At 34.0% G+C, this 25,323-nt stretch overlaps 1 protein-coding gene across 3 annotated transcripts; it reads left to right on the top strand.

Annotated features, from left to right (window-relative positions):
• The first annotated feature begins 460 nt into the window (after positions 1-460).
• Positions 461-21,367, top strand: LOC123310047. Of its 3 annotated transcripts, none has more exons than XM_044893409.1 (6): positions 461-1,097; positions 17,741-17,885; positions 18,177-18,420; positions 20,407-20,511; positions 20,729-20,831; positions 21,071-21,367. In XM_044893409.1, the coding sequence occupies exons 1-6, from the start codon at positions 956-958 to the stop codon at positions 21,211-21,213; spliced, it is 882 nt and encodes a 293-aa protein (XP_044749344.1). In that variant the 5' UTR covers positions 461-955; the 3' UTR covers positions 21,214-21,367. The 3 variants fall into 3 exon arrangements, with proteins under 3 accessions (XP_044749344.1, XP_044749342.1, XP_044749343.1); XM_044893407.1 differs by lacking the exons at positions 17,741-17,885; positions 18,177-18,420; positions 20,407-20,511; positions 20,729-20,831; positions 21,071-21,367 and adding exons at positions 4,519-4,663; positions 5,387-5,630; positions 6,949-7,053; positions 7,272-7,374; positions 7,633-7,855 and having other exon boundaries at positions 848-1,097; XM_044893408.1 differs by lacking the exon at positions 461-1,097 and adding an exon at positions 12,271-12,488.
• Positions 21,368-25,323: the final 3,956 nt, after the last annotated feature.

The raw sequence follows: 25,323 nt of genomic DNA on the forward strand, positions 1-25,323 counted from the left end.
AACCATCAATTTATATAGGGTTTTCATTATAATATAATTTCAATCAGTTCGTCACCTCGGAAAGTAAGAAAGTTTTTTATTTGTCAAAGGGAAAAAAAATTTTTTTTCATTGAAGAACGAATATTCATTCATGTTATTAACTTTCCGAGGTGCAATTGTCTCTTCTATGAATTTCCACATGGAAAAATTTCTCGAAAAGTCTCGCCATTGGCTACAATTCGTATGCTGGTAAAAAAGAAAAAAGGCGTTCGTTAAGTGTTGCCATCTTTTCTACGAAAGTGGAAACTATTGTATTATCTGTATCTTTTACTCATCTCTCAAGTGTTCCGGCAACTCAAATTTCCGACATTATTGATATCAAATTTGAATTTTTCCTAGTATTTTCCTGAAAAAAAAGGAATCCTAATTAATTTCGCTAAGATGTATAGTTTTTGGGGAAAATCGAACCGCTATCTTGCAGCGTCTTAACGAAGCATTCTTGGACAAAGTGATATAAGTCGAATCCACCCAAAATTTTGTCAATAGACTAATATTCCGTACCAACTTCTTGGTCGCACTTCTGAACACCCTGTACTGTCTTGCTCAATTTTTTTTTTGAATAATATTGCAAAATTTCGGTAAAAATAACTAGTGGGAGTTATATTTCATCATCCAATTACACTAATTATTTTTAATTTAAATATGTAAAACCGAGAAAAGCAGTTCACGAGGTAATTAGTTTTTTTTTTATTTCAACTGATAAATTCAAAAAATATCATTTCCTCATCGTTATATTCTTCACCCCATTTCTGAACCGGATGATACCATCACATCATGAAATATTCATTTAATTCTCACTCCCTGTTTATTCGTTCGATAAAAGATACAAGGACATCAACTATTTTATGAGTTCAAAAAGACAACATAAACAGAAAATTAATCAGTGGTAGTGCAGAGCAGAAAACGGTTGGTAGCAATGAAGTTATCGGATTTCAGTGAACGTCGACTTGAAGTCTTCGCTCTGTATGATAAGAAAGAAAGTGATGTGTTAGAGGACATAAGGATACTTAGAGAATGGATGTCGAAGCTACCACATTTACCAAATGATATGATTCAAGGTGGGGATGTTGTTATGCTGGAAAAAAAATTATTTCGAAATAGCTAGGAGTATAATATTTTATTGATAGTCTCCTATAGACAACTCATTTCGTTTATTTCTATTGAAACTAACCTGGGAATGAAAAGACCAGGAAATGTACCAAATAAAAAAGATTCAAAACCTCCCATTATGTCGAATAGGATGAGATTTTTACGAAAATTGAATTTGTAAATTTTTTTCATGCCGTTTAGAATTCATATTATGATTAGATAGTCCGTCCAAACTTCTATTAGATTATATTCCTGAAATACTTTAGTCCTTGTGTGTACTTCACATTACATTATTTTATTCGACATCGAAATAATTCGAAAGCGTCCAGCCAGAAAAAGATAATCAACGTAAAATTAACGTAATCAACGTGCATCCAGAAAAACAATTCTCTTTGGGTATATCACGAAATAATGTTGCTTCAATAATTTGAAGTTTTTAATGGGAAATCGCCTTTTATTTCGGCAAAGCTAGTTATTTATTTATTTCAATTATAGGCAGAAGTGAATATGCATTCCTGGGTTCTATTTGGATATATTTTTTATTTTCAATATAATGGATATGTAGTTCTACTTTTCTGAGAAATTGAGTACTTATTGTTTTTTTTATGTAAATGTTTGGTGGTTTGGTGAAACAATGATTTTGCATTTATCAATTCAATTTATATTTAGATTGGGAAGATGAAAATTTCAAAAATATATCGTTGCAAATAGTCACAAATGTGCATCACTAACAATAGTTCATAAAATATAATAATTTGCATTGTTATTTTCACCATGTTGCTTGTGTTCATTCCGAAATAGAAGGTTTCGCATATATCGAGGTTAGTGATGCGTAATAACAAAAAAATAATTAATGGTCAGACCTTGGTTAATAATTTTCGTTGTGGTAATTATTCAAGCAAAGTGGTAAACTATAAGCAATTCGGAAAGGAAAATAATGATTATGCTCGCATCCATTCAATTCCGAATCATTATTATATTCAACCTGACAAGACTGAATCGAATTAAATGGAATGTTGGTTTGTATAAATAGATTTCTATATGTAGGTACATGAAATATGGGAATGACTTTATTATGTCAAATATTCAAATGTTTCAATGTTTCATTCTGCTGAATATTGAAGGTGTTGACCAAAGATTATAGAGTAGAAAGATAGGAAACGCACTCATATCGCTAGTACTAAAAACCGACTACATTTTGGCCAGTGCAAACACGCGTGACAATGAGATGGCGCTAAAAACGCACTGTCAATACAGGAAAACCTTTTGATAACAGTTTTCTGTTTTTTGATTGAGGGGCGCGAAATTCGAATTCTATTTCTCGTATTGCATTCCAATATTGACTTTGTTTCTATCACAAAACAAACATCCTGAGCGACAAAACAATAGTATGGTTTTGCTTTGTGATCAGGATGTTAGTTTCATCTAAATATTGTTTGGAATCAATTGATATCAACGAAAAACGCTGTTGGATGTGCTATATGTTTATTTGCAATTCATAAAATGAATTGCCATAAATGAAGCTTTTCCTAGGACACTAAAGTATATGGTGATCTGCTATACGTCGAAGGTGTTGTTTCTGTACAATAGGTTGTTCTGAATTAATGAACTTAGTTGAATTTGTAAAATATACATATATCAGAAATTAATATGAACCAATATTCAATTTATCATCATAGCATACATATTCCAGTTACTTACATATGTCGGTATTATTTAAAGAATTTTCAGAACCACACTTGAAAAAAACTTGCAGATATATGCAAGACCTATATGTCAGTATAGCTTCTTGGTGCTTTTTTTATGATTTCCTTATGATATGGTCTCTTCATGACACAATATACAAATTGATTAATGAATGAACAAAACACTCAGGCAGGTTTCATAAAACTTTGACTTTCTGAACAACAATTTGACAGTCACTTGGTTCCCAAATGGAAATCAATAAAACCTCTGCATTTCTGAATATATTGAAAGAGTAGCAATTGAGAATCATTGAATGGACCTATAAAGATCATCATTTTCACTTAGGCCGTTCATGCAAGGGATTTTTTCTGCATACAACAATTTACGTCGATGAACAGTTCTCAATTGACCTGCAGTAAAATGTTCATTGCACATGGTGTAGTTAGTAGTGTTTGCTGAAGTAATTGTCTTCAATCCCTGAGAATTTTATCCACTTCGGAGCACTGAAAATAAGAATCAATGAATGACCTATCCACATGTTACGACTTTTAATACTTACGCTTCCATTTTCCTTAGTTGAGTGAAAAACTTTATCACGTAAAATACATTTTATTATTTGATCCACCGTTCTTCACCATTCAATAATTTTCGAACAATATTTTGATGTTTTATCAAGAAATAAAATAAATAAAAATAAAAACTCCAAAAATCAGCAACTAGAACGAGCCAGATAAACAAAAAGCGGAATGAGAATCAAAACATTCAAAACCTCTTTGATCAAAATTGACGTCTGAAATCTTAAAAAATGTCATATATTTCTGCTAATGGTACTCAAATTAATATTTTAACCAGTCCTATCGTTTTAAAAACACGCGTGACACACAGATGTCGCTCAAATCGCTTTAGTCGCCTCGTTTCCCATCTTTCTACTCTATAATCTTTGGTGTTGACCTTTTTTCAAATCGTATAGGTATTCTTATGCACAGGGTAAATTTTTCATAATATTAAAATTTGAAAAGTCCATAATTCACACAATATTTAGCGAGGCACCGTACAAGATATATGAAAAAGGGAGCACTTCACGTGACGGTCAATGATTTCATTTGTTCGCCCACAGAACAATGATAATTAATCAGAAAAATGTCGTAAAGTATGAAGATGAAAATTTCAAAAAATCATTTTCCTGACGGAATGAAATCAAACTAAATTCGTAAATGTGTTTAACATTTACGACAATGGAAGAAATGAAATCATAAATCTATAAAGTGATGATCGATGCAAAATGAGCATAAAAAAACAATCAACTCAAATGAAAATACCCCATACTTCCTCATCAAATAAACCTGTCTCTCTTCAGAAAAAGTTCCAATACCAATTTTCCATGAATCAGTATAGCTTTCATCAGGTAGTACAGCAATCTTATAAGGATCAAATTCAGGAATCTTAAGGAATGAAACGTAAAATAAATGAAAGTTGGGTATTGTTGGATCTAAGTAGTTTGTAATGGAGGTTCAATAGATAGGTACTGTATGGAGTCTCGTAATTAACAGTAGTAAAAGAAATCTAGAAACAAAGAATCAGTCGATACTTCATATTCATGTTTTTATTGCACGTCTGATACATATTTGATTCAGAAAGAATCCTCACCAATGTGAAGTTTGTCGTACTCTTTATACTTTTGCTCTCATATTATTATTTTTTCAGATGAATTCTTAGAAATATGCCTGCTCAAAAACAAGTTCTCCATGGAAAAAAGTAAAGCGAAAATAGAAATGTATTGTACATTGAAGGGAAATTCACATTACGATTATATTTACGAAAGGATACCGGTACCCAGTAAAGAACCATCGTGAGTATTTTTATATATTATCTCCCATTAGTCCAATAGATATGTGCATTGTACCTTTCAGTATTCATTAGGGGTTAATTCTCAATGATTGTCATTGTTAAATAAATCTTGATGATGATGAAATTTTTTGTGCTTATCCGGTATCTATGAGAATCGGCCAACATCTATTTTTCATCCCCCTAAATGTTAGGGGTAGTCCACCCCTAAATTTTTCATTTTATTTTTTGGACAAAATTTTTAATTTCTATTTTTTTATGATACAACATACAAAAATACATACAATCCTCAATTTTCACCCTTCTACGATCAACCCTTATTTTTTAATAGCCATTTTAGTAATTTAATCATTAGGAAATTATTTATATGGCAAAACAACGTTTGCCGGGTCAGCCAGGTCAGTCAGGTATCTATGAGAATCGGCCAACATCTATTTTTCATCCCCCTAAATGTTAGGGGTAGTCCACCCCTAAATTTTTTTTTATTTTTTAGACAAAATTTTTAATTTCTATTTTTTTATGATACAACTAGGAAATTATTTATATGGCAAAACAACGTTTGCCGGGTCAGCTAGTATTATATAAGATCGTTAATCAGATATGGCTGGTTCAATCCCCATTTTCATACGATAAATTCGACTTTGAGGAAAAATTTTCGAGTTGATTCAACTTCACCCTGAAGAAGTCAGCTTTCAAAACACATGAAATAACGAAATTCACTTTTCAGATCTCATATACCTATTCCAATCCTCACAGACGAATATAAAAGATTGGTATTTTGCGCTATACACGATGTGAATGCCTTCGAAATGGATACAGATCTCAACTTCAATGCAGTTATTAGGGAGTTCTTCTTGAGGTATGACTACAATGATGGCGAAATCGTTGTAATAGATTTGAGGAATTGTCCTAGCAGTATTATTCGAAAATTTCGTGTGAACATTTGCGCCGATGGTATCCAGCTTATACTGGTGAGTTTGAGGTTAAATGTTCAATCTTATTCGAGATTCAATGTGAGCATTTCTATAAATCTATATTTTGTATTGGCGAATTGATGATGTTGTGATAACAAATTTCCAGTGGCGCCAATACAAAACTAATATTTGTTGAAAACGAGGGTTTAAGATTTTAAGAATGAGCATCTAAGATAAAAATATGCTTCAAGACGCTGTTGTTCTCTATTACCTTTCAAGTAATGGTCTTCATTATATACAGCTCAGAAATTGAAGTGGATATACAAGAGAAAATTTACTCTTTGCACTTGAATCAAATCAGTATTGTACGTTGTATATATCTTTTGGAGAGGCGTATGTTTGTATATCACACACACGCAAAATATGATTCTCATGATACTCAAGGGCCTTATTAAAATAATCAAGAGAAACTCATGTCCTCTCACTGTCACTCTCACTTCTCACTTCTGGCGGTTAGTGTAGGTATGTTTAATTTTGAAGGTGATCTTGATCTTGACTTGTTATAGCACTGTGTTGACGCCTTGATAATATTCACGATCAGAATATCAGATCCATAATTATCATCCTCATGATTTATAAAGAATAAATGAATATTTCGACATGGTGTAACGATCGTGCAATTTTAGCTAATAATATGAGTACTTGCTGTAAGATACTTATCGAACCCGGTCGAAGGCGAAGGCCTCTTTTCATATGAAAACAATTCATGTTATCCACCTATAGTTTTTTTACTGTTCCAGAACCTTCGAAATTATGAACTATCAGTTCGAAGAATGTGGTCACCAGAGAAACTATCATAAAGCCCTTTCGTGAAAGTTATATCAGAAATTATTCCTATGAATTCCTCAAGTAGGTCTTGAAATTTTGAAACAAGATATTATGTGTTTCAAAATATTTTTCTTCTTCTCATATACCTTGGAAATCTTTCAAATTTCATGTGAATTGTAAAGTGGAGGTCTGGTTTGCAGAGCAAGAAGAAATTTTTTTTAAAGGTCTAGATACGTTTCAGTTTGTAATAAATGTATCCAATTAAGAGGAGAATATGTTGAGTAATGAAATATTTTGACATTGAAATTTTGTTTGGTTCTATTGTAGGCTGAGAATTTTTCAATATATCCTCGTAAATATTATTGTTATCTTCAAAATAACGCCCACTGAGATGAAAATTATTCAAAAAAACCTATATGATATAAATTTGAACCATTTTGTTGCTGTTGGGTTCTCGATATACTGTTGCCCTTAAGGACCAATTTCCTTTTTTTTCACTTGTTGAAATTTCATTATTTATTCATTTCAATAAATGCTTTTGTTTCAGCAAGGTTATTCTACTAGATTGTCTGCCATCCATGTGATAAGTAGAATAGGGAGAACAATTGTCGCAGTGGTCATGCCCTTATTGCCTAAAAAACTGGTATCTAGGGTGAGTTAACTGTCTGACAAAAAAAAACTCAGGAAATCAGCCTACAGGCCAAATCAAACGGATTTTTCTATTCCTAATCATTCAATTTGGCTCCATTCATATGAAGATATATTGATGGAGAAGATCAGCTCTTCTTTCACTGCTATTTTCATGGAATTTAGAGTCGAACGTGAGTTCATAATTCAAATAATATGAAGTAAAAGGAATAAATATTTCAGCTCCATTTTCATGATGATGAGGAGTCATTGAGGAGGGTCATTCCAGCGAAATATTTGCCGAGTGACTTTGGTGGAGATCTCAAATCACTGCAAGAAATAAGAGGTCAGTACTGAATATTGTTCGGTGATAATGTATCATCATGAATTTATTTACTCTTCATTGGAATAGTTCGTTCAAAAGGTGTTTTCGCTTGATTTTTTTGCGTTTGTAATTAATCTTGAATGAGTATAAGAACCGAAAATGCATCCTGAGTTTCGTAAGAAGTGCTTCAGTTTATGTTAAGTGCGTTAATTTTATTTTCCCTAGTTCCCTTCAATCGTATCGGATAATTCTCTAAATAAAGCCATTTTGTTGTTTCAGCTGATTGGGATGAAATTTTCATTGAGAACAGAAAACTGATTAGAAGCTTCGTAGACACAAAATCCAGAGAAGAACTGAGGCAGGGTGGCGACTCGGTAAATGAAGAACTTAAAGGAACATTCAGAAAGTTTAACCTCGATTGATGTACTGAAAGAATTGATTTGGAGTTGTAGGAAATGTTATTTAATCACATAATTATCGTAAATATACTCGATTGGAGGTGAATAAAGTGAACAGCAGATGAACAAAAATAATATGAACATCATTTATGTCAATTAAAATATCGACTATCTTTTCGTTATTGAAACTTTCATAAAATATGAACCCATCGAAATAAAATCCCAAGTTTGGTTTCTAAATGTGTCTGGGTCTGAATTCCATAATACTGAGACTTCAAGGGCATTTTTTTAAGTAGGAAATACACACAGTGTGGTCCAAAGAAAACTTAAAACCTCAATTTTCCTGCTTTAAAATGAAAATGTGTAAAATCGCTTGGACCAGTCAATTTCTGATTCGACGCAGAAAAACCTTTCCGCTCTTTGCATCCCCGTAACTGCAACCCCCTAACGGGGGTGAGCACAACCCCTTGATTTTGAAGAGGGATCTTATCGAGTGATCCTGATATTTCGCCTCAAAATTTCCATCGATAACGAAACAGTGTAAGAGTACTTTTTGAAGAAGCTGGTCCGACAGAAACTTAACACCTCAATTTTCCTGCTTTAAAATGAAAATGTGTAAAATCGCTTGGACCAGTCAACTGCTGATTCGACGTAGAAAAACCTTTCCGCTCTTTGCATCTCCGTAACTGCAACCCCCTAACGGGGGTGAGCGTAACCCCTTGATATTGAACGAAGATGGGTGGTGCTGCGATACCCCATGTTGAAGATCTTATCGAGTACTAGGTGTTCGCTTCAAAATTTCCATCGATAACGAAAGGACAGATGAAATAGTGGAAGAGTATACCTACTGTTGTGATTAGTTCATTGAATGCTATAAATAGGCTGCATTCACTTCCATGCAGTAAAATAAAAAAAGTAAATTTCTCAAGATGCCTGGAGTAATTTGACGCCATTCTGATCCGAGATCGCAAATCATCCAGTTACTCATAGTCCACTAACTTTGTCGCCTGGAAGTATGGGGTAGTATGCATCAAATCCGGTAGTTCTGATTTTTTGCAGACTTGTTTATGATGTTGGCCTTGTGAATAATCCATGTTTTTGACCTCGAGCGCGAAACGCAACTTGATCAAAAATCGAAAAAACTACGAAAAAATCATATTTTCTTCAAATTTTGGCGATTATAACCCCGAAGAACTAGTTTTTTGAAAAAACTACTTCAGGAAGAAGACTCAATTTGCTACAACATGATACTAGGGTTGTCTCTGTAGACCCAATAGTTTCCAAGATTCGCGCCCGTTTGCATCGCTCACCCTTAAATGTCCCTCTATGCTAGGTACCACTTAGACTCAAGTTTCACTCAAAAATCTTCTCTTTTGTACCGGTACCGCTTAAAGGAAACTTAGCTGACTGACATTTGACATTTGGCAACGCTGTTAGATTATTAAATTGTTGGTAGGTACACTCGACCTACTGGAGGATTCAAAAAGAAGAAATTGTATATCTGTTTCTATGCCCTACCAATATCTCAATTGGCTTGTTGTCCATCTTGTAGTGCCGTTTGAACTCAAAATCTACAGAATGTCTGATCCCAGTCCCAGCATGAGATTGTGTTTTAGAAGTAAGGAGACTTTAAGTGAAGGTGAAGTGCGCCAGGTGAAGGAAAGAGTTGTAAAGATTCTTCTTGCGTCAAGTATTTCGCTTGAGGATATCAAAATTCATCACCATCCCCTGAAGGGGATATGTCAACCCAATACGTCAATCCATATACAGACGAGCCTCAACCAGGACATTTCAAGAGGGCTGAATTAATTTTATTTTTCATTTTTAATATTACTCAATTTCCTAAAGAATAAACTCATTAACTTTTGTTGTACTTATCTTTTCCACTTCATTATTCGCAGCTTAGCTTAAGCATCATCGGTCACACCTCTCTTTTTTTAACATCCCATCATATATGAACAGAGCTTCGACAGTATAATCAGGGTTAAACTTCGTTCAAAACGACAGAATTGCTAAAAATTACGAAATTCGAAAAGAATTACGAACTTTGAAAGGCTTAAACTCGGAACTATAAGGTCTACAGAGACAGTTCTAGTATCAAATTGTAGCAACTTTAGTCCACTTCAAAAAGGTCCTAAAAAAGTTCTTAAAAAAAAAGGCTTTTAGGGTTAAAATCGCCAGAATTTAAAAAAAATAACGATTTTTTGGGGTTTTTTCGATTTTTGGCGAAGTTGCGTTTGGCGGTTGAGGTCACAAATTTGGATTATTCATTAGGCCAACATCATAAACAAGTCTGCAAAAAATCAGAACTACCGAATTTGACGCCTGCTGTGAGGTATAAAGTTACTGGACTATCAGGCTGGGTAGCGCAAGAATTGACGCACCGGTTAAACGAAATGAGGTGGTGCGCCATCTTGTTGGAAAATCATCGTTTGATATTCTGCATTCTCCAATACTTGCACGAGGGCTGGATAAATAGCGTTCTGCAATAGATCTAAATGATTTTGGCCAGTTAGATCACCCCCGTATGAAAATGGGTCGATTATGTGATTTCAATAAATACCCGCCCAAACATTTAAATTTTGGTGAAGCTGAGTATGAACCTCACGAAATAATCTTGGATTTTTATCTGACCAATATCGACAGTTATACCGGTTCACCATGGGGTTTACAGGGGTCTACAATATTATAGTGGTCAGTCAAAAAGAGAAAATGAATATCTTACGTCAGAAACCATTAATTTATATGGGGTTTTCATTATAATACAATTCAATCAGTTCGTCACCTCAGAAAGTCAGAATTTTTTTTTCATCAAACGGAAAAAAAATAAAAAATTGTGTTCATTGAAGAACGAATATTCGTTCATGTTATTAACTTTCCGAGGTGCAATTATCTATTCTATGAATTTCCACATAAAGTAATTTCTCGAAAAGTCTCGCCATTGGCTACAATTCGAAACTTGCTGAAATTGAAACAAGACGTTCATAAAGTGGTTCCATCTTTTCGACGAAAGTGGAAACTATTGTATTATCCGTAACTTTTACTCATCTCTCAAGTGTTTCGGGAACCCACCACATTCTGGTAGTCTTTCCCCCTTCACGCCTTATACGGATGGCAAAAAAGTCTCATGGTAGGGGAAAGGTGCACGAGTTGATCCCTTTGTATAGGTTACAATAGCTAATGCTGAATGAAAAAGTTAAACTTGGGGCAAGATGATCCCCCTACATGTGTACAAGATGATCCCTGGGGATCATCTTACACCTAAATTTTTGTACATACTGTTCTGAAGACTAATAATCGTCAAAAAAGTATACCCATAAACTTTTACAGGTTTTCCAGTTAGGAATTATGCCGCGTTAATATAAATATCAATTAATAAATAAAGAAAAACCATTCGAGCCGGATGGTCCAAAGAATCAATGTCAAGTGCTATTTATGCTATTAAAAATGGAATGACAATTAAAAGAGAGAGTAGGGTGTTTTCAGTGTCGCTAATGTCATTGAAACGAAGGACTAAAGAAATTAAGAAAATTTCTCGTGGTGCAGTGAAACATCTGGGAGTGAGAAAAACTGTTATCATTAATGAATAAGAAACCGAGCTCGTGAGCCATATGAAGGATATGGAGCTTAGAATGTGTGGATCTATAAGAAGAGAAATTTCGTACTTCACTTTGTTATTTCAGAAAATGTTGAATATTTTAATGGATCTCAAAGTAGCTTTTTTCGGTGGTGCATTGAAACCACTACTAAGAATACATGTCCGTTTCAAATTTTTGTGATATTATAACTTATATGATGATTTTTAGTTGTTTACTCAGTTGATAATTTATAATGTTTTATGCCCAATAAAATTATTTTACAATCTCCACAGATATTTGTTTTTACATACTTCATTCTTGAAAATATAGGAGTTAATTAAGATAATGGGGTCAAGATGATACCTGGCTTCATCTTAACCATAGAAACAAATTTACGACATTATTGGTGTCAAATTTGAATTTTTCTAATTATTTTCATGAAAAAAAAAAGGAACCCTATTAATTTCGCTAAGACGCATAGTTTTTGGGGAAAATCGATTCGAACCGCTATCTTTGAAGAGTTGCAGCGTCTTAACGAAGCATTCTTGGACAGAGTAATATAAGTCGAATTCACCCAAAATTTTGTCAATAATATTCTGTGCCAACTTGTCGGTCGCACTTCTGAACACCCTGTATAATCAGGCTCAATTTTTTTTTTACTAATATTGTAAAATCTCGGTGAAAATAAATAGTGGGAGTTATATTTCATCATCCAATTATACTAATTATTTTTAATTTAAATATGTAAAACCGAGAAAAGCAGTTCATGAGGTAATTACATAGTTTGTTATTCTGACTTATACATTGAAAGAAAAATATTTTCTCCATCGGTATATTCTTCACCCCATTTCTGAACCGGATGATACCATCACATCATGAAATATTCATTTAATTCTCCCTCCCTGTTTATTCGTTCGATAAAAGATACAAGGACATCAACTATTTTATGAGTTCAAAAAGACAACATAAACAGAAAATTAATCAGTGGTAGTGCAGAGCAGAAAACGGTTGGTAGCAATGAAGTTATCGGATTTCAGTGAACGTCGACTTGAAGTCTTCGCTCTGTATGATAAGAAAGAAAGTGATGTGTTGGAGGATATTAGGATACTTAGAGAATGGATGTCGAAGCTACCACATTTACCAAATGATCTCATTCAAGGTGGGGATATTGTTATTCTGAAAAAAAAAATATTTCGAAATAGCTAGGAGTATAATATTTTATTGATAGTCTCAGAGCCGCCGTCAGGACCGGCAAACCGGGCAACCTACCAGGGCGGCACATTCTGGGGGCGGCAAATCAATTGATAAAACGATACCAATTTTTTCACACAAAAATTTTTTTTTTCATAATCGAGAAGGCCAACATTATTAATTATTAGAGTTAAATCGAAAAGGCGGCTTTTTGCACTTTGTTCGCCAAACAATTCACATGTGTTCTTCTCAAAGTACCGAAAAAAACGCATTTCAATCAGAATGCCGCCAGATGGAAAACGATCAAAGATGCCGCATTCTACTCATAAATGACTATCAAAGTCAGCCTGTAAATATCTCCACCGCAGCGGCCACTCACTGTCCCTTTTTTTGAGTTAATGCTCTCTAGCCAGTCGGTCTCTTTGATAAACGTCACTCACTGTATAGTTTTTGGGACGGCTTCCAAGATAGGTAATGCACAAATAATTTTTATATTCTGCTTGACAATCTGAAATCGAAATAGTCATTTCTGGGAGGAATGAATACTTGAGAAGCAAGAGTACCTATCAACCCTTCACAATAGTACATAAATACGAATTGAGACTGTTGTAGATTTTCATGTATCTCTTTATCTGTGGAGTTTAGAAATTCAAATTGAATCATATTGAAGGTCAGTTCTATATCTGTATTTTTCAAACGTTTCACTGGTATTTATTTTACTGTATGATACCGGCGCCAGCATAGTTAGTATTCCTTTTTTTCTTATCGTTTTTTAGATTCAACATTTACAGTTTATAAAAAAGACTCATCTCTAAATATCCACTTTTGAACTGGTGTACGTTATTCAATAAAGAATGATGTACTTGAACTCAATATAGTCACAGCAAGGTGGCAAAATATTATTTTGCGGGAGCGGCGAAATTGTATTTTGCCGGGGCGGCAAAATGTCTGGCGGCGCCCCTAGATAGTCTCCTATAGACAACTCATTTCGTTTATTTCTATTGAAACTAACGTGGTAATGAAAAGACCAGGAAATGTACCAAATAAAAAAGATTCAAAACTTCCCATTATGTCGAATAGGATGAGGTTTTTACGAAAATTGAATTTGTAAATTTTTTTCATGCCGTATAGAATTCATATTATGATTAGATAGTCCGTCCAAACTTCTATTAGATTATATTCCTGAAATACTTCTGTCCTTATGTGTACTTCACATTTCATTATTTTATTCGACATCGAAATAATTCGAAAACGTCCAGTGTCGTCCAGCCAGAAAAAGATAATCAACGTGTAATTAACGTAATCAACGTGCATTCAGAAAAACACTTCTCTTTGGGTATATCACGAAATAATTTTGGGTTCATATTGTCATCCATGTTATCGAATCAGTAAAACTACTATCAGGTATTTGGATCATCTATTTCATCACTCCCTATTCAATCATTACACCGACGTTTCGGTCGCCAATCGGACCTTTTTCAAGGCTAAAAAATTTTTTTTTTTTAAATTTAAAATACATCAATAGACATGAAACAAAACTTCGATACACTTACATAAATGATCTCAAAGAAGTTGAGTCAAAAATAATAAAAACTGCACACAAGGTTTCATTAAAAGCGACTTTGAACTCCAGTGAAATTTTCTAAAAATTTTCTTTGAAACAAGTCAACAATTTGTAGGAAAACAGAATAATCTAGGTTAGATATTAGAATCATAGAGCATAATTTTTGAAATAGAACCATTGAAGTTGTTAGGAAGAGAAGAATCTTGATCATTTTATCAAAGGTATCAATAGACTATTATAAATTGTACTGAGTCCACTGACGTCTTCCCTATAATTTACCGTTTTGTTTAGTGTTATGTGAATCATTTCGCTTATGTTTCTACGGTAACTGTTGTTTTCATGGTCGAGTACTGTTGTTCCCTCGAAATGAAACTTGTGTCCTTCCCTGTGTGTATGTGAAGTGAGAGCAGTTTTATCCCTATGTGTGATGTTGTTGGAGTCTGCTCTGTGTTGTCTAATTCTGTCCTTCAATAGTTGTTTCGTCTGTCCGATGTAGGTCTTCTCGCAATTAGAGCATGGAATCTTATATACCACTGACGATTGTGACATTGTCGGTATACAATCTTTTAATTTCGTGAAGTATTTTCCAGTTGTGATCTTGTTGTAAAATGCACCAGTGCAACCAATCCTCTTGAAAATTCTTGAAATCTTCTGTGAGAGGCCGGGTATGAAAGGGAATCTGTAATATTGTGCTGGTTCTTTGTTCCTTTGTTGGGTGTTGTCCAATTTTTCCTTGGTCTTATTCACAACTCGTCGAATGACATATTTGGGGTAGTTGTTTTCTCTCAAAATGTCACAAACTCTCTGTGTACTCTCATCTCTGAATTTGCTGTCACTTAAAGATAATGCTCTATACATCAGACTAATTGCCGTGTTTACTTTTTGGGTGTTACTATGATTGCTGATGATCCAAATACCTGATAGTAGTTTTACTGTCACGAAATAATGTTTGTTCAATAATTTGAAGATTTTTAATGGGAAATCAACAGTTCTTTCGGCAAAGCTATACCTAGTTATTTATATATTTCAATTATAGACAGAAATTCTGCAATACTCGGTTCTATTTGGATATATAATATTTTTTTTTAATGTAATAGCTGTCTATATATAACTTGTGCTGGCTGCAAGATATGTAATTCTACTCTTCTAAGAAATTGAGTACTTATTGTTTGTTTTTATTTAAAAGTTTTGTTGTTTTTTGAAACAATGTTATTGCATTTATCAATTCAATATATATTTAGATTGGGAAGATAAAAATTCCAAAAATATATCGTTGCAAATAGTCTACGAATGTGCATCACAATCAATATTTCATAAAATATAATAATTTGTATTTTCATTTTACCATGTTGCTTGAGTTCGTTCCGAAATAGAAGGTTTCGAATATATCGAGGTTTGTGAAGAGTAATAACAAAAAAATATTCAATGGAATAATTAATGGTCAGACCTAGGTTAATAATTTTCGTTGTGGTAATTATTCAAGCAAAAGTGGTAAACTATAATCAATTCGGAAAGGAAAATAATGATTATGCTCGCATCCATTCAATTCCGTATCATTATTATATTCAACCTGACAAGACTGAATCGAGTTAAATGGAATGTTGGTTTGTGTAAATAGATTTCTATATGTAGGTACATGAAATATGGGAATGACTCGAGGAATGACTTTATCATGTCAAATATTCAAATGTTTCATTCAGCTGAACATTGAAGGTGTTGGCGTTTTATCAAATCATATAGGTATTTTTATGCACAGGGTGAATTTTTCATATTATTAAAATTTGTAAAGTCCATAATTCACACAATATTTATCGTACAAGAGGTATAAAAAAGGGAGCACTTCACGTGACAGTCAATGATATGGAGAGTAGACAGAAGGAGAACGATCGACGTACTAAAAATGTGTCCCCGAAAACGGGAAACGTAGGATAGGTGTCGCTGCGATTGCAGCGTGAGTCGAAAAGGGGTGGGGATGCAAGCGTCAATTTGAAATGAACAGCCTTCATTTCATTTTAGGTTATGTGTCATCGTGGTTTTTCTGATGATTTTTCAAATACCTTCCTTCAAATCTATATTAAATATGAGTTCTCTGAATTATATGCAATAAAATACAAGTTGAAATCAATGAATTTCAAAAGAAATCACTGATCAAAAAAATTGTACCTACTTTTGTTTATCATTGTTTATTGAAAGCAGCTATGTTAGTTGGTTTACCGTAATTATATAAATCTGTAGTGAGGAGTAGTACACATCAAGACAACAAAAGGTAGCAATCTCAAATTTATCACTTAAATATTAGAGAGATATTAGAGTTCTGTTTCCAATACTCAGCTGAGAACCGATATAAACCATATATTATGTTATGCCAACAAAATTCTTCAAGAATATTTACGTCTGAACCATGCAGTTTTATTGGTTAGATATTCTTATTCAGAACAGTCAACTTCTCACGAGGCATGACAATTTCGATTTCGTTTATAATGAATCCATCATCTTTTTGATATCTTCATCGCAAAAGTGCTCTTGACACACAAATTGATTCGGAGTAAATTCTTGAGAAAAGGTTTTTTTCCAATTTTCTCTCAAAAATGCTCTCGAAAATTTTATCTCTTCTCCTTTTCTTTCCGATGCCAAAACACTCTTACACTAGCGCACGCTTCAACATTTCACCATGGTCATATTTATGTTGTTCTCTCATCAAAAATCGAAAATAATAATATTCCTATCATCCGTCACCAGGGAAACAGTTCACTCAGCTAACTACAATTTGTTTGAATCAAAATTTCGTACTCTCGTGATAGCCAGCGCGCCTGTTGGCAAAAGCATGAACTACCCTATTGGTACATATTATAGGGGACAAAAAATCTGTGCTCTCAAAGCAGCGATCGGTCTCCTTCTCTCTACTCTCCATAGTCAATGATTGCATTTGTTCACCCACAGAACAATGAAAATTAATCAGAAAAAATTCGGAAGTGTGAAGTTGGCAATTTCCAATAACCATTTTCCTGACCGAATGAAATTAAACTAAATTCGTAAATGCGTTTAACATATACGACAATGGAAGAAATGAAATCATGAATCTATAAAGTGGATCAATGCAATGAGCATTAAAAAGAACAATCAACTCAAATGGAAATACCAAATATTTCTTCATCAAAAATACCTGTCTCTGTTCAGAAGAAGTTTCAATACCAATTTTCTATGAATTAGTATTATATAGCTTTCATCAGGTAGTACACCAATGTCATAGGGATCAAATTTGGGAATCTTAAGGAATGAAACGTAGCCTAAATGAAAGTTGGGAGTTGGGTATTGTTGGATCTAATAGTTTGTCATGGGGGTTCAATAGATAGGTACTGTATGGAGTCTCGTAATTAACAGTAATAAAAGAAATCTAGAAACATAGAATCAGTCGATATTTTAGATACTTCATATTCATGTTTGTATTGCACGTCTGATACATATTTGATTCAGAAAGAATCCCCAACAAGGTGAAGTTTGGGCAATACAAATTCTCGTTCCCAAAAATTTTAGTTGCTGTACAATTCTGGGTACAATTCTGGTTTTATTGGTTCCTTTACCCAGAATTGTACAGCAAGTAAGGTGAAGTTTGTCGTACCCTTTATACTCTTACTCTCATATTATTATTTTTTCAGATGAATTCTTAGAAATATGCCTGCTCAAAAACAAGTTCTCCATCGAAAAAAGTAAAGCAAAAATAGAAAAGTATTGTACATTGAAGGGAAATCCACATTACGATTATATTTACGAGAGGATACCGGTACCCAGTAAAGAACCATCGTGAGTATTTTTATATATTTTCTCCCATTAATCCAGTAGATATGTGCATTGTACCTTTCAGTATTCATTAGGGGTTAATTCTCAATGATTGTCATTGTTAAATAAATCTTGATTCGAATATAATAAACTCTCATTCCTCTTTCAAAAGATTTTACTTACATCGTCCGCTGATGATAATAATCACGGACACACCAATATTATATAAAATGGTTAATCAAATATGGCTGCCTCAATCCCCATTTTCATACGATAAACTCATTGCTCTTTTATGTCAAAATATTCACGTTTCAGATCTCATATACCTATTCCAATGCTCACAGACGAATATAAAAGATTGGTATTTTTCACTATACACGATGTGAATGCCTTCGAAATGGATACAGATCTCAACTTCAATGCAGTTATTAGGGAGTTCTTCTTGAGGTATGACTACAATGATGGCGAAATCGATGTACTAGATTTGAGGAATTGTCCTAGCAGTATTATTCGAAAAATTCGTGTGAACATTTTCGCCGATGGTCTCCAGCTTATACTGGTGAGTTTGAGGTTAAATGTTCAATCTTATTCGAGATTCAATGTGAGCATTTCTATAAATCTATATTTTGTATTGGCGAATTGATGATGCTGTAATTTCAAATTTCCAGTGGCGCCTATACAAAACTAATAATTGTTGAAAATGAGAGTTTGAGATTTTAAGAATGAGCATCTAAGATCAAAATATGCTCCAAGACGCTGTTGTTCTCTGTTCTCTATTAGCTTTTGAACGAATTCTGGTCTTCATTATATACAGCTCAGAAATTGAAGTGGATATACAAAAGAAAATTTACTTTTTGCACTTGAGTCAAATCAGTATTGTACGTTGTATATATCTTTTTGAGAGGCGTATGTTCGTATATTACACACACCCAATATATGATTCTCAAGATAGCCAAAAGCCTTATTAAAAAAAATCAAAAGAATCTCATGTCCTCTCAGTGTCACTGTCACTTCTCATTTCCGGATGTTAGTGTATGTTTAATTTTGAAGGTGATCTTGATCTTGACTTGTTATAGCACTGTGTTGACGCCTTGATAATATTCACGATCGGAATATCAGATCCATAATTATCATCCTCATGATTAATAAAGAATAAATTAATATTTCGACATGGTGTAACGATCGTGCAATTGTAGCTAATAATATAAGTAGGTACCTGCAGTAAGATACTTATCGAACCCGGTCGAAGGCGAAGGCCTCTTTACATATGAAAACAATTTATGATATCCACCTATAGTTTTTTTACTGAAGTTCCAGAACCTTCTCAATTAAAAATTATCAGTTCGAACAATGTGGTCCCCCGAGGAGCTATCATAAAGCCCTTTCGTGAAAGTAATATAAGAAATTATTCCTATGAATTCTTCAAGTAGGTTTTGAAATTTTGATAGATGATATTTTGTGTTTCAAAATATTTTTCTTCTTCTCATATCTATACCTTGGAAATCTTTTGAATTTCATGTGAATTTTAAAGTGGGAGTTCGGATTGCACAATAGAGATATAAGTAAAAAGTACGTTATTATAAAGATTTTATAAGAAGCAAAAGCAATTTCAAGATTGACTCTTTCGATAAAGCTGTGGGTTATGCCCATTTCAAGCATAGTAACTTTTTCGCTATGCATTCAGAGGTTTTTGTTTTGTGCGAATATCAAAAAGAAACAGTTCACCATGAAAAAAGTCAACTAATGGAGAACGTTGAAAAGGTGATACAAAAAAGCTTCATTTTAGTCGAACGGGCGGCATTAAATGATTTTCAATATATTCTTCCGGAATATTATCCACTCATTCCTTGAGACATACACTTGAAAACTTTATGAATTATTACATATTTCCGCACAAGTTGAGTTAAAGAATTTTCATAAACGATAATTATGTATATTCAAATGTAATACATAATATCCAAGATTTCGGTAAAGTACCAAATTTCTATCGTCAATAAAAACATTACATCCAACTTTGAACTACGTGGATAGAAATCTTAAACTAGTACCATGCTTAGACAGCAACTTCATGACTGAATTTTTGAACGATATGTTCTTGAGAGTTGATTGACGATGACGATCAAAATTAAATTGATGAGAGTAAGAACCTTTTGACACAACATTTTTCTTCGGTTACCAGAATGATAGACTCAAGCTTTGAGTTATTGTCACCTAACCTTCTAAAAGTACAGGGTCCATAAATAACACCCTAGTGTTTTTTGAAATATTCATTGCCACTACATGCTCACAAATATTATAGAATTTCTCCTATAAATTGCTGAACCTTGTATTTCCGAAAGCATAAATATTATTTTTATCTTCAAAATACGCCCACTGAGATGAAAATCATTTACAAAAACCCTATATGGTATAAATTTGAACCATTTTGTTGCTGTTGGGTTCTCCATATACTGTTGCCCTTTAGTTTTCTTAAGGACCAATTTCCTTTTTTTCCCCTTGTTGAAATTTCATTATTTATTAATTTCAATAAATGGTTTTATTCCAGCAAGGTTATTCTGCTAGAATGTCTGCCATCCATGTGATAAGTAGAATCGGGAGAACAATTGTCGCAACGCTCATGCCCTTATTGCCTAAAAAACTAGTATCTAGGGTGAGTTGAATGTCTGACAAAAAAAATTCAGGAAATCAGCCTACAGGCCAAATCAAACCGATTTTTCTATTCCTAATCATTCAATTGGGCCACATTCATATGAAGATATATTGATGGAGAAGATCAGCCCTTCTTTCACTGCTATTTTCATGCAATTTAGAGTCGATTGTGGGTTCATAATTAAAATGAGATGAAGTAAATTGGATAAATATTTCAGCTCCATTTCCATGATGATGAGGAGTCATTGAGGAGGATCATTCCAGCGAAATATTTGCCGAGTGATTTTGGTGGGGATCTCAAATCACTGCAAGAAATAAGAGGTCAGTACTGAACATTGTTTTTGGTGATAATGTATCATCATAAAATTATTTATTCTTCATTGGAATAGTTCGATCAAAAGGTAATTGTTTTTGTTTGTTTTGTGTTAATCTTGAAAAAATATAAGAACTCGAAATGGAGCTTGATTGTCGTAAAAAGTGCTACAAGTTATGTTAAATGCGTTAATTTTATTCCTTCAATCATATCTAATAATTCTCTAGAAACCATTTTGTTGTTTCAGCTGATTGGGATGAAATTTTCGTTGAGAATAGAAAACTGATCAGAAGCATCGTAGACACAAAATCCAGAGAAGAATTGAGGCTGTGTGGCGACTCGGTAAATGAAGAACTCAAAGGAACATTCAGAAAGTTGAACCTCGATTGAGGTTCTGAAAGAATTGATTCGCGTAAGAGTTGTAGGAAATGTTGTTTAATCACAGGATTATCATAAATATACTTGATTGGAGGTGAATGAAATGAAATGCAGATGAATAAAAATAATATGAACATAATTTGTGTCAATTAAAATATCGACTATCTTTTCGTTTTCGTTTAAGCTTTCATAAAATATGAACCCATCAAAATAAAATCCCAAGTTTGACTTCGGAATGTGTCGTTGTGAAAACAGTACTTTTCGCAACCCTGGGGCTGAATTCCATATTACTGAGTCTTCAAGGCCTCTTTTTTAAGTACAAGGGAAATACACACAGTGTGGTCCAACGAAAACATAACACCTCAATTTTCTGGCTTTGAAATGGAAATGTGTAAAATCGCTTGGACCCGTCAATTTCTGATTCGAGGCAGAAAAACCTTTCCGCTCTTTGCAGTCTTTGCATCCCAGTAACTGCAACCCCCTAACCGGGGTGAGCACAACTCCTTGATTTTGAATGGGAATTAGAGGTTTTGCGATACCTCATGTTCAAGATCTTATCGAGTACTAGGTGATCCTGAAATTTCGCTTCAAAATTTCCATCGATAACGAAATGACAGGTGAAATAGTGTAAGAGTACTCTTGGAAGAAGCTGGAAATGGGCATCATTCATTTCCATGTTTTTCGTTCACGTACATTACTTAAGATTTCTTGTGTAATTTGACGGCATTCATTAATGATCCGAGTGTGCAAATAGTTCAGTTACTCAGGCTGGCTAGCGTAAATCTTGGATTTCGGGTGACCCCATAGAAAAAGTCGAGTGGAGCCAAATCAGCTGATCAGGGTGGCCACTCGGTATGTCCCATTCCTCCAATCCAGGCGTGAGGAAAATTTACATCTAAGAACTGACTCACCGGTTGAACGAAACAAGGTGGTGCTCCATTTTGTTGGTAAATGATCGCTTGATGGTCTTCTGCATTCTCCAATACTTGCACGAGGGCTGGATACATAGCGTTCTACAATAGAAGATCTAAATAAATTTGGCCAGTGAGATTACCGGTTATAAAAAAGGATCGATTATGTGATTTCCATAAATACCCGCCCAAACATTAAATTTTTGGGGATGCTGAGTATGAACCTCAAGAAACAATCTTGGATTTTCATATGATCAATGTCGACAGTTATGCCAGTTTACAATGCCGTTAAGGTAAAATGAACTCTTGTCCAAAAACTGATATTGAACATGTAGTTTTGATCACCGTTAATCATTTCACTGACCACTTCACAGAACTGGAGATCGGGATCATCCTCATTGCGTTCTTGAATCAATCGTATCTTATAAGGATGGAATTGATGTTGTTTGAAGATTCTCATGATTGTTGTGCGTGAAACACCAGATACATCGGATAATCCTCTAGTACTAAAGGTCGTATCCATTGCTACATGACCTAAGACAGCCACGTCCCTCGTTTCGTCTCTTTCATGCGACCTCTTTTTGCTTCCAACTGAACCAGTAGCGTCAAAGTTGGCAACCAGTTTCGAAACGTAAGCAGCGGATGCATTTTTTCCAAGATGTCGTTTGTTAAATAAGGCCGCTGTAGTTCGCGTTGTCGTTGTTTGAAAAAAAAATATTACAGTACAAAATAAGAACGTAAGGTTCAGCCTGATACGGAAATCGGAGAACGTCTTTCTTGTTTTCAGACTCACGATCAAATTAAGAAATCCTTGGATACTGTTGAGAACGAGTGAAAATCCGAGTTACCTATTGACAGTTGTCAATTAATATTTTCTCAGAAGGGGTATCATTTTGAAATATATTACCAGTTTCTATAAAAGAGTTTAAATACCTGAATATATGAACAAGGCATCATAAAAAATACACAATCGTTCTTGTGTCTCGCTATCAAGGTCATCAAAAAGTGAATAATTTCAGATGAATTCAAGCGAATTGTTCAAAGAAGTTCCTCGTTGAAAATCCATGTGAAAAATTTCATATCGCAGATAATGCTGTGTAGGTAAGTACGAGTATATCGCGGAATGAATTAAAAAACCTTTCAGGGTCTATTTCATGACTTCGTCAAGTGGCTATATTTTGAAGATTAAAGTGACCATAAAGGGTAAAGTTGGTTTTGTGCCATACTTAAATCGTGATTAACACTCGTAATTGTGTTTTTATTGAAAATACAATCATAACAGCACATGGTATACTGAAGCGATATAGTCCGTTAGTGACACAATATCCGCAACTCGTAATATCGTGAAACACATGGTTGTATATGGAATGACGCAGTTCAATAAACTTCATAATAGTTTGGGCATAATTATTTTCAATTTCTTTATTTTAATGGGATAGTATAGTATATTGTATATGAAACGAACGACGTCGAATAATGTGGTCGCTTTATGAATGCATTGTCCTGAAAAAGCAATGGAAATTCACTTGATACTCAATGCGTCGTTCAATAAATATCTGGTTATGTGTACAGGGTGGGCAAATTTCGATGTTTTAGCACTACAGCTTTTAAACCAGTGGAGATAGACAAAATCGGATACCCCATTCTCGGTCTCTTTTTCTGAGAAACTAACAAGAGTAGTAGTCATTTTTGGCCACCTTCTTTTGTTTTCGAGTTATAAGCGAAAATTGGAAAAATGGCGCTTTCGAAATAAATTTCTATCTCCGCTAATACTGATGATAGAGCTCTGAAATTAAAACATTATACAGGTACTTTTTTAAGTAGAATCCAGTGGCGCGCTTGTCTTTTTAGCAGGATTTTTAATTACGAAGCTATGACCCAAAGTTATGTTTTTTTAAATGAGAACATAAGATTTCTGTGCGATTTTTTGAAAGCTTAATTTTTACTGATTTCAAAAATATATAACATCATATAATTTGTATCAATATAAATAATAGAAAATGGTCAAAAACCTATTTTCTCAATATTTCTATTCACTATAATAAGAATTAATTCAGATGCATACCACCCGCCGATATGAACATCAGCAATTATTGTTACGATTTGAACTATCGTCGAGACAACTAAATGGAGAACGTTCCACCAAAGAGGAGCAGATGCTGACCACGGTTTCAGGCTCATTTGACCTCGTCAGAGCAACATAGCTTCTTCTCCGATAGAAAAACGTTTGGAATTGACGGACCCTAATTAAATACTGGTAGTTAGGTAGTTGCTTCTGACAAACCTTGATCGCTCCCCTACCTACTCTTTTTGCAATAAGTTCAATACAGTTCTGTATTGGGTGGAAAATGGAGTTGATTTGAGTGATTTTTATTCATTAGATGTAAGTATTTTCTTCACATCTCTTTTGAGTTACCTCAGCTCAAGAAGGGGCTCAAACCCTCTGTTGTGGCTTTTTGAATCGTTTGGTAGATGCGTGAGAGTATATTCACTAAGTATAAATACAAAACACAACACAGGAAAGAAATACTTCATTATCGAAATTCGCGAATTTTGTCTCCAAGACCGAAAGGAATGTAATCACAGAATATTCCATCTGCTGGACCGTAGCCTTCTAGATCAATACATAGAAGGTCCAGAAATTGTGCCTCGGGAATGTTGACGCATTCCGAAATATCCGAGAAGGGCCAAGAAAGACTGAACAGCAGTCATTACTTTGGTGAGATCATAAATCAAATCTCTGATGGTGCTGAACTCATAGAAAGTAGAGGGAGATTATTCATTTTGCTATGTCGATTAGGGATTATAAATAGCCGCGCTGCTATATTATTAGAGTAGAGGAGGAATATTAATAGATAGGCTTGTACTTCGTCCCCTCATTATTGGCGAACACGAGTTTGCAATCAATTTTATTTGCTGATGATTGCATATTCCGTTCCAAGATCCGATGATTTGCCAATTTGAGGAATGCGTTAATATTCGGGGTGTGATGAATATTTGGGGATTTCCTCTTCAACTATGATATTTAAGCTCTTGTAATTGATGTCATTATATTTATGATTCATTCAATCTATAGTTTTTAAACAGAAGATTTGTCGAACGCCTAGAAAAATTCATATTTAGTAGATTTTACACATTTTCAAGGATTTTTTTTCCTTAAAAGTAATTAAATTATATGGTTCCTCCTAGTATCAAACATAAACTGACAAAC

This window comes from Coccinella septempunctata, chromosome 3 (genome assembly GCF_907165205.1).
Source record: "Coccinella septempunctata chromosome 3, icCocSept1.1, whole genome shotgun sequence".
In the NCBI taxonomy this organism is placed as follows: domain Eukaryota; kingdom Metazoa; phylum Arthropoda; class Insecta; order Coleoptera; family Coccinellidae; genus Coccinella; species Coccinella septempunctata.

Bases quoted from the DNA above. Each gene is read 5' to 3' on its own strand.
- LOC123310047 (XM_044893409.1), top strand. From the start codon at position 956: ATGAAGTTATCGGATTTCAGTGAACGTCGACTTGAAGTCTTCGCTCTG. The intron at 17,886-18,176 runs GTGAGTATTTTT...TTCACGTTTCAG, and splicing joins GTACCCAGTAAAGAACCATC to ATCTCATATACCTATTCCAA. The intron at 20,832-21,070 runs GTCAGTACTGAA...TTGTTGTTTCAG, and splicing joins ATCACTGCAAGAAATAAGAG to CTGATTGGGATGAAATTTTC.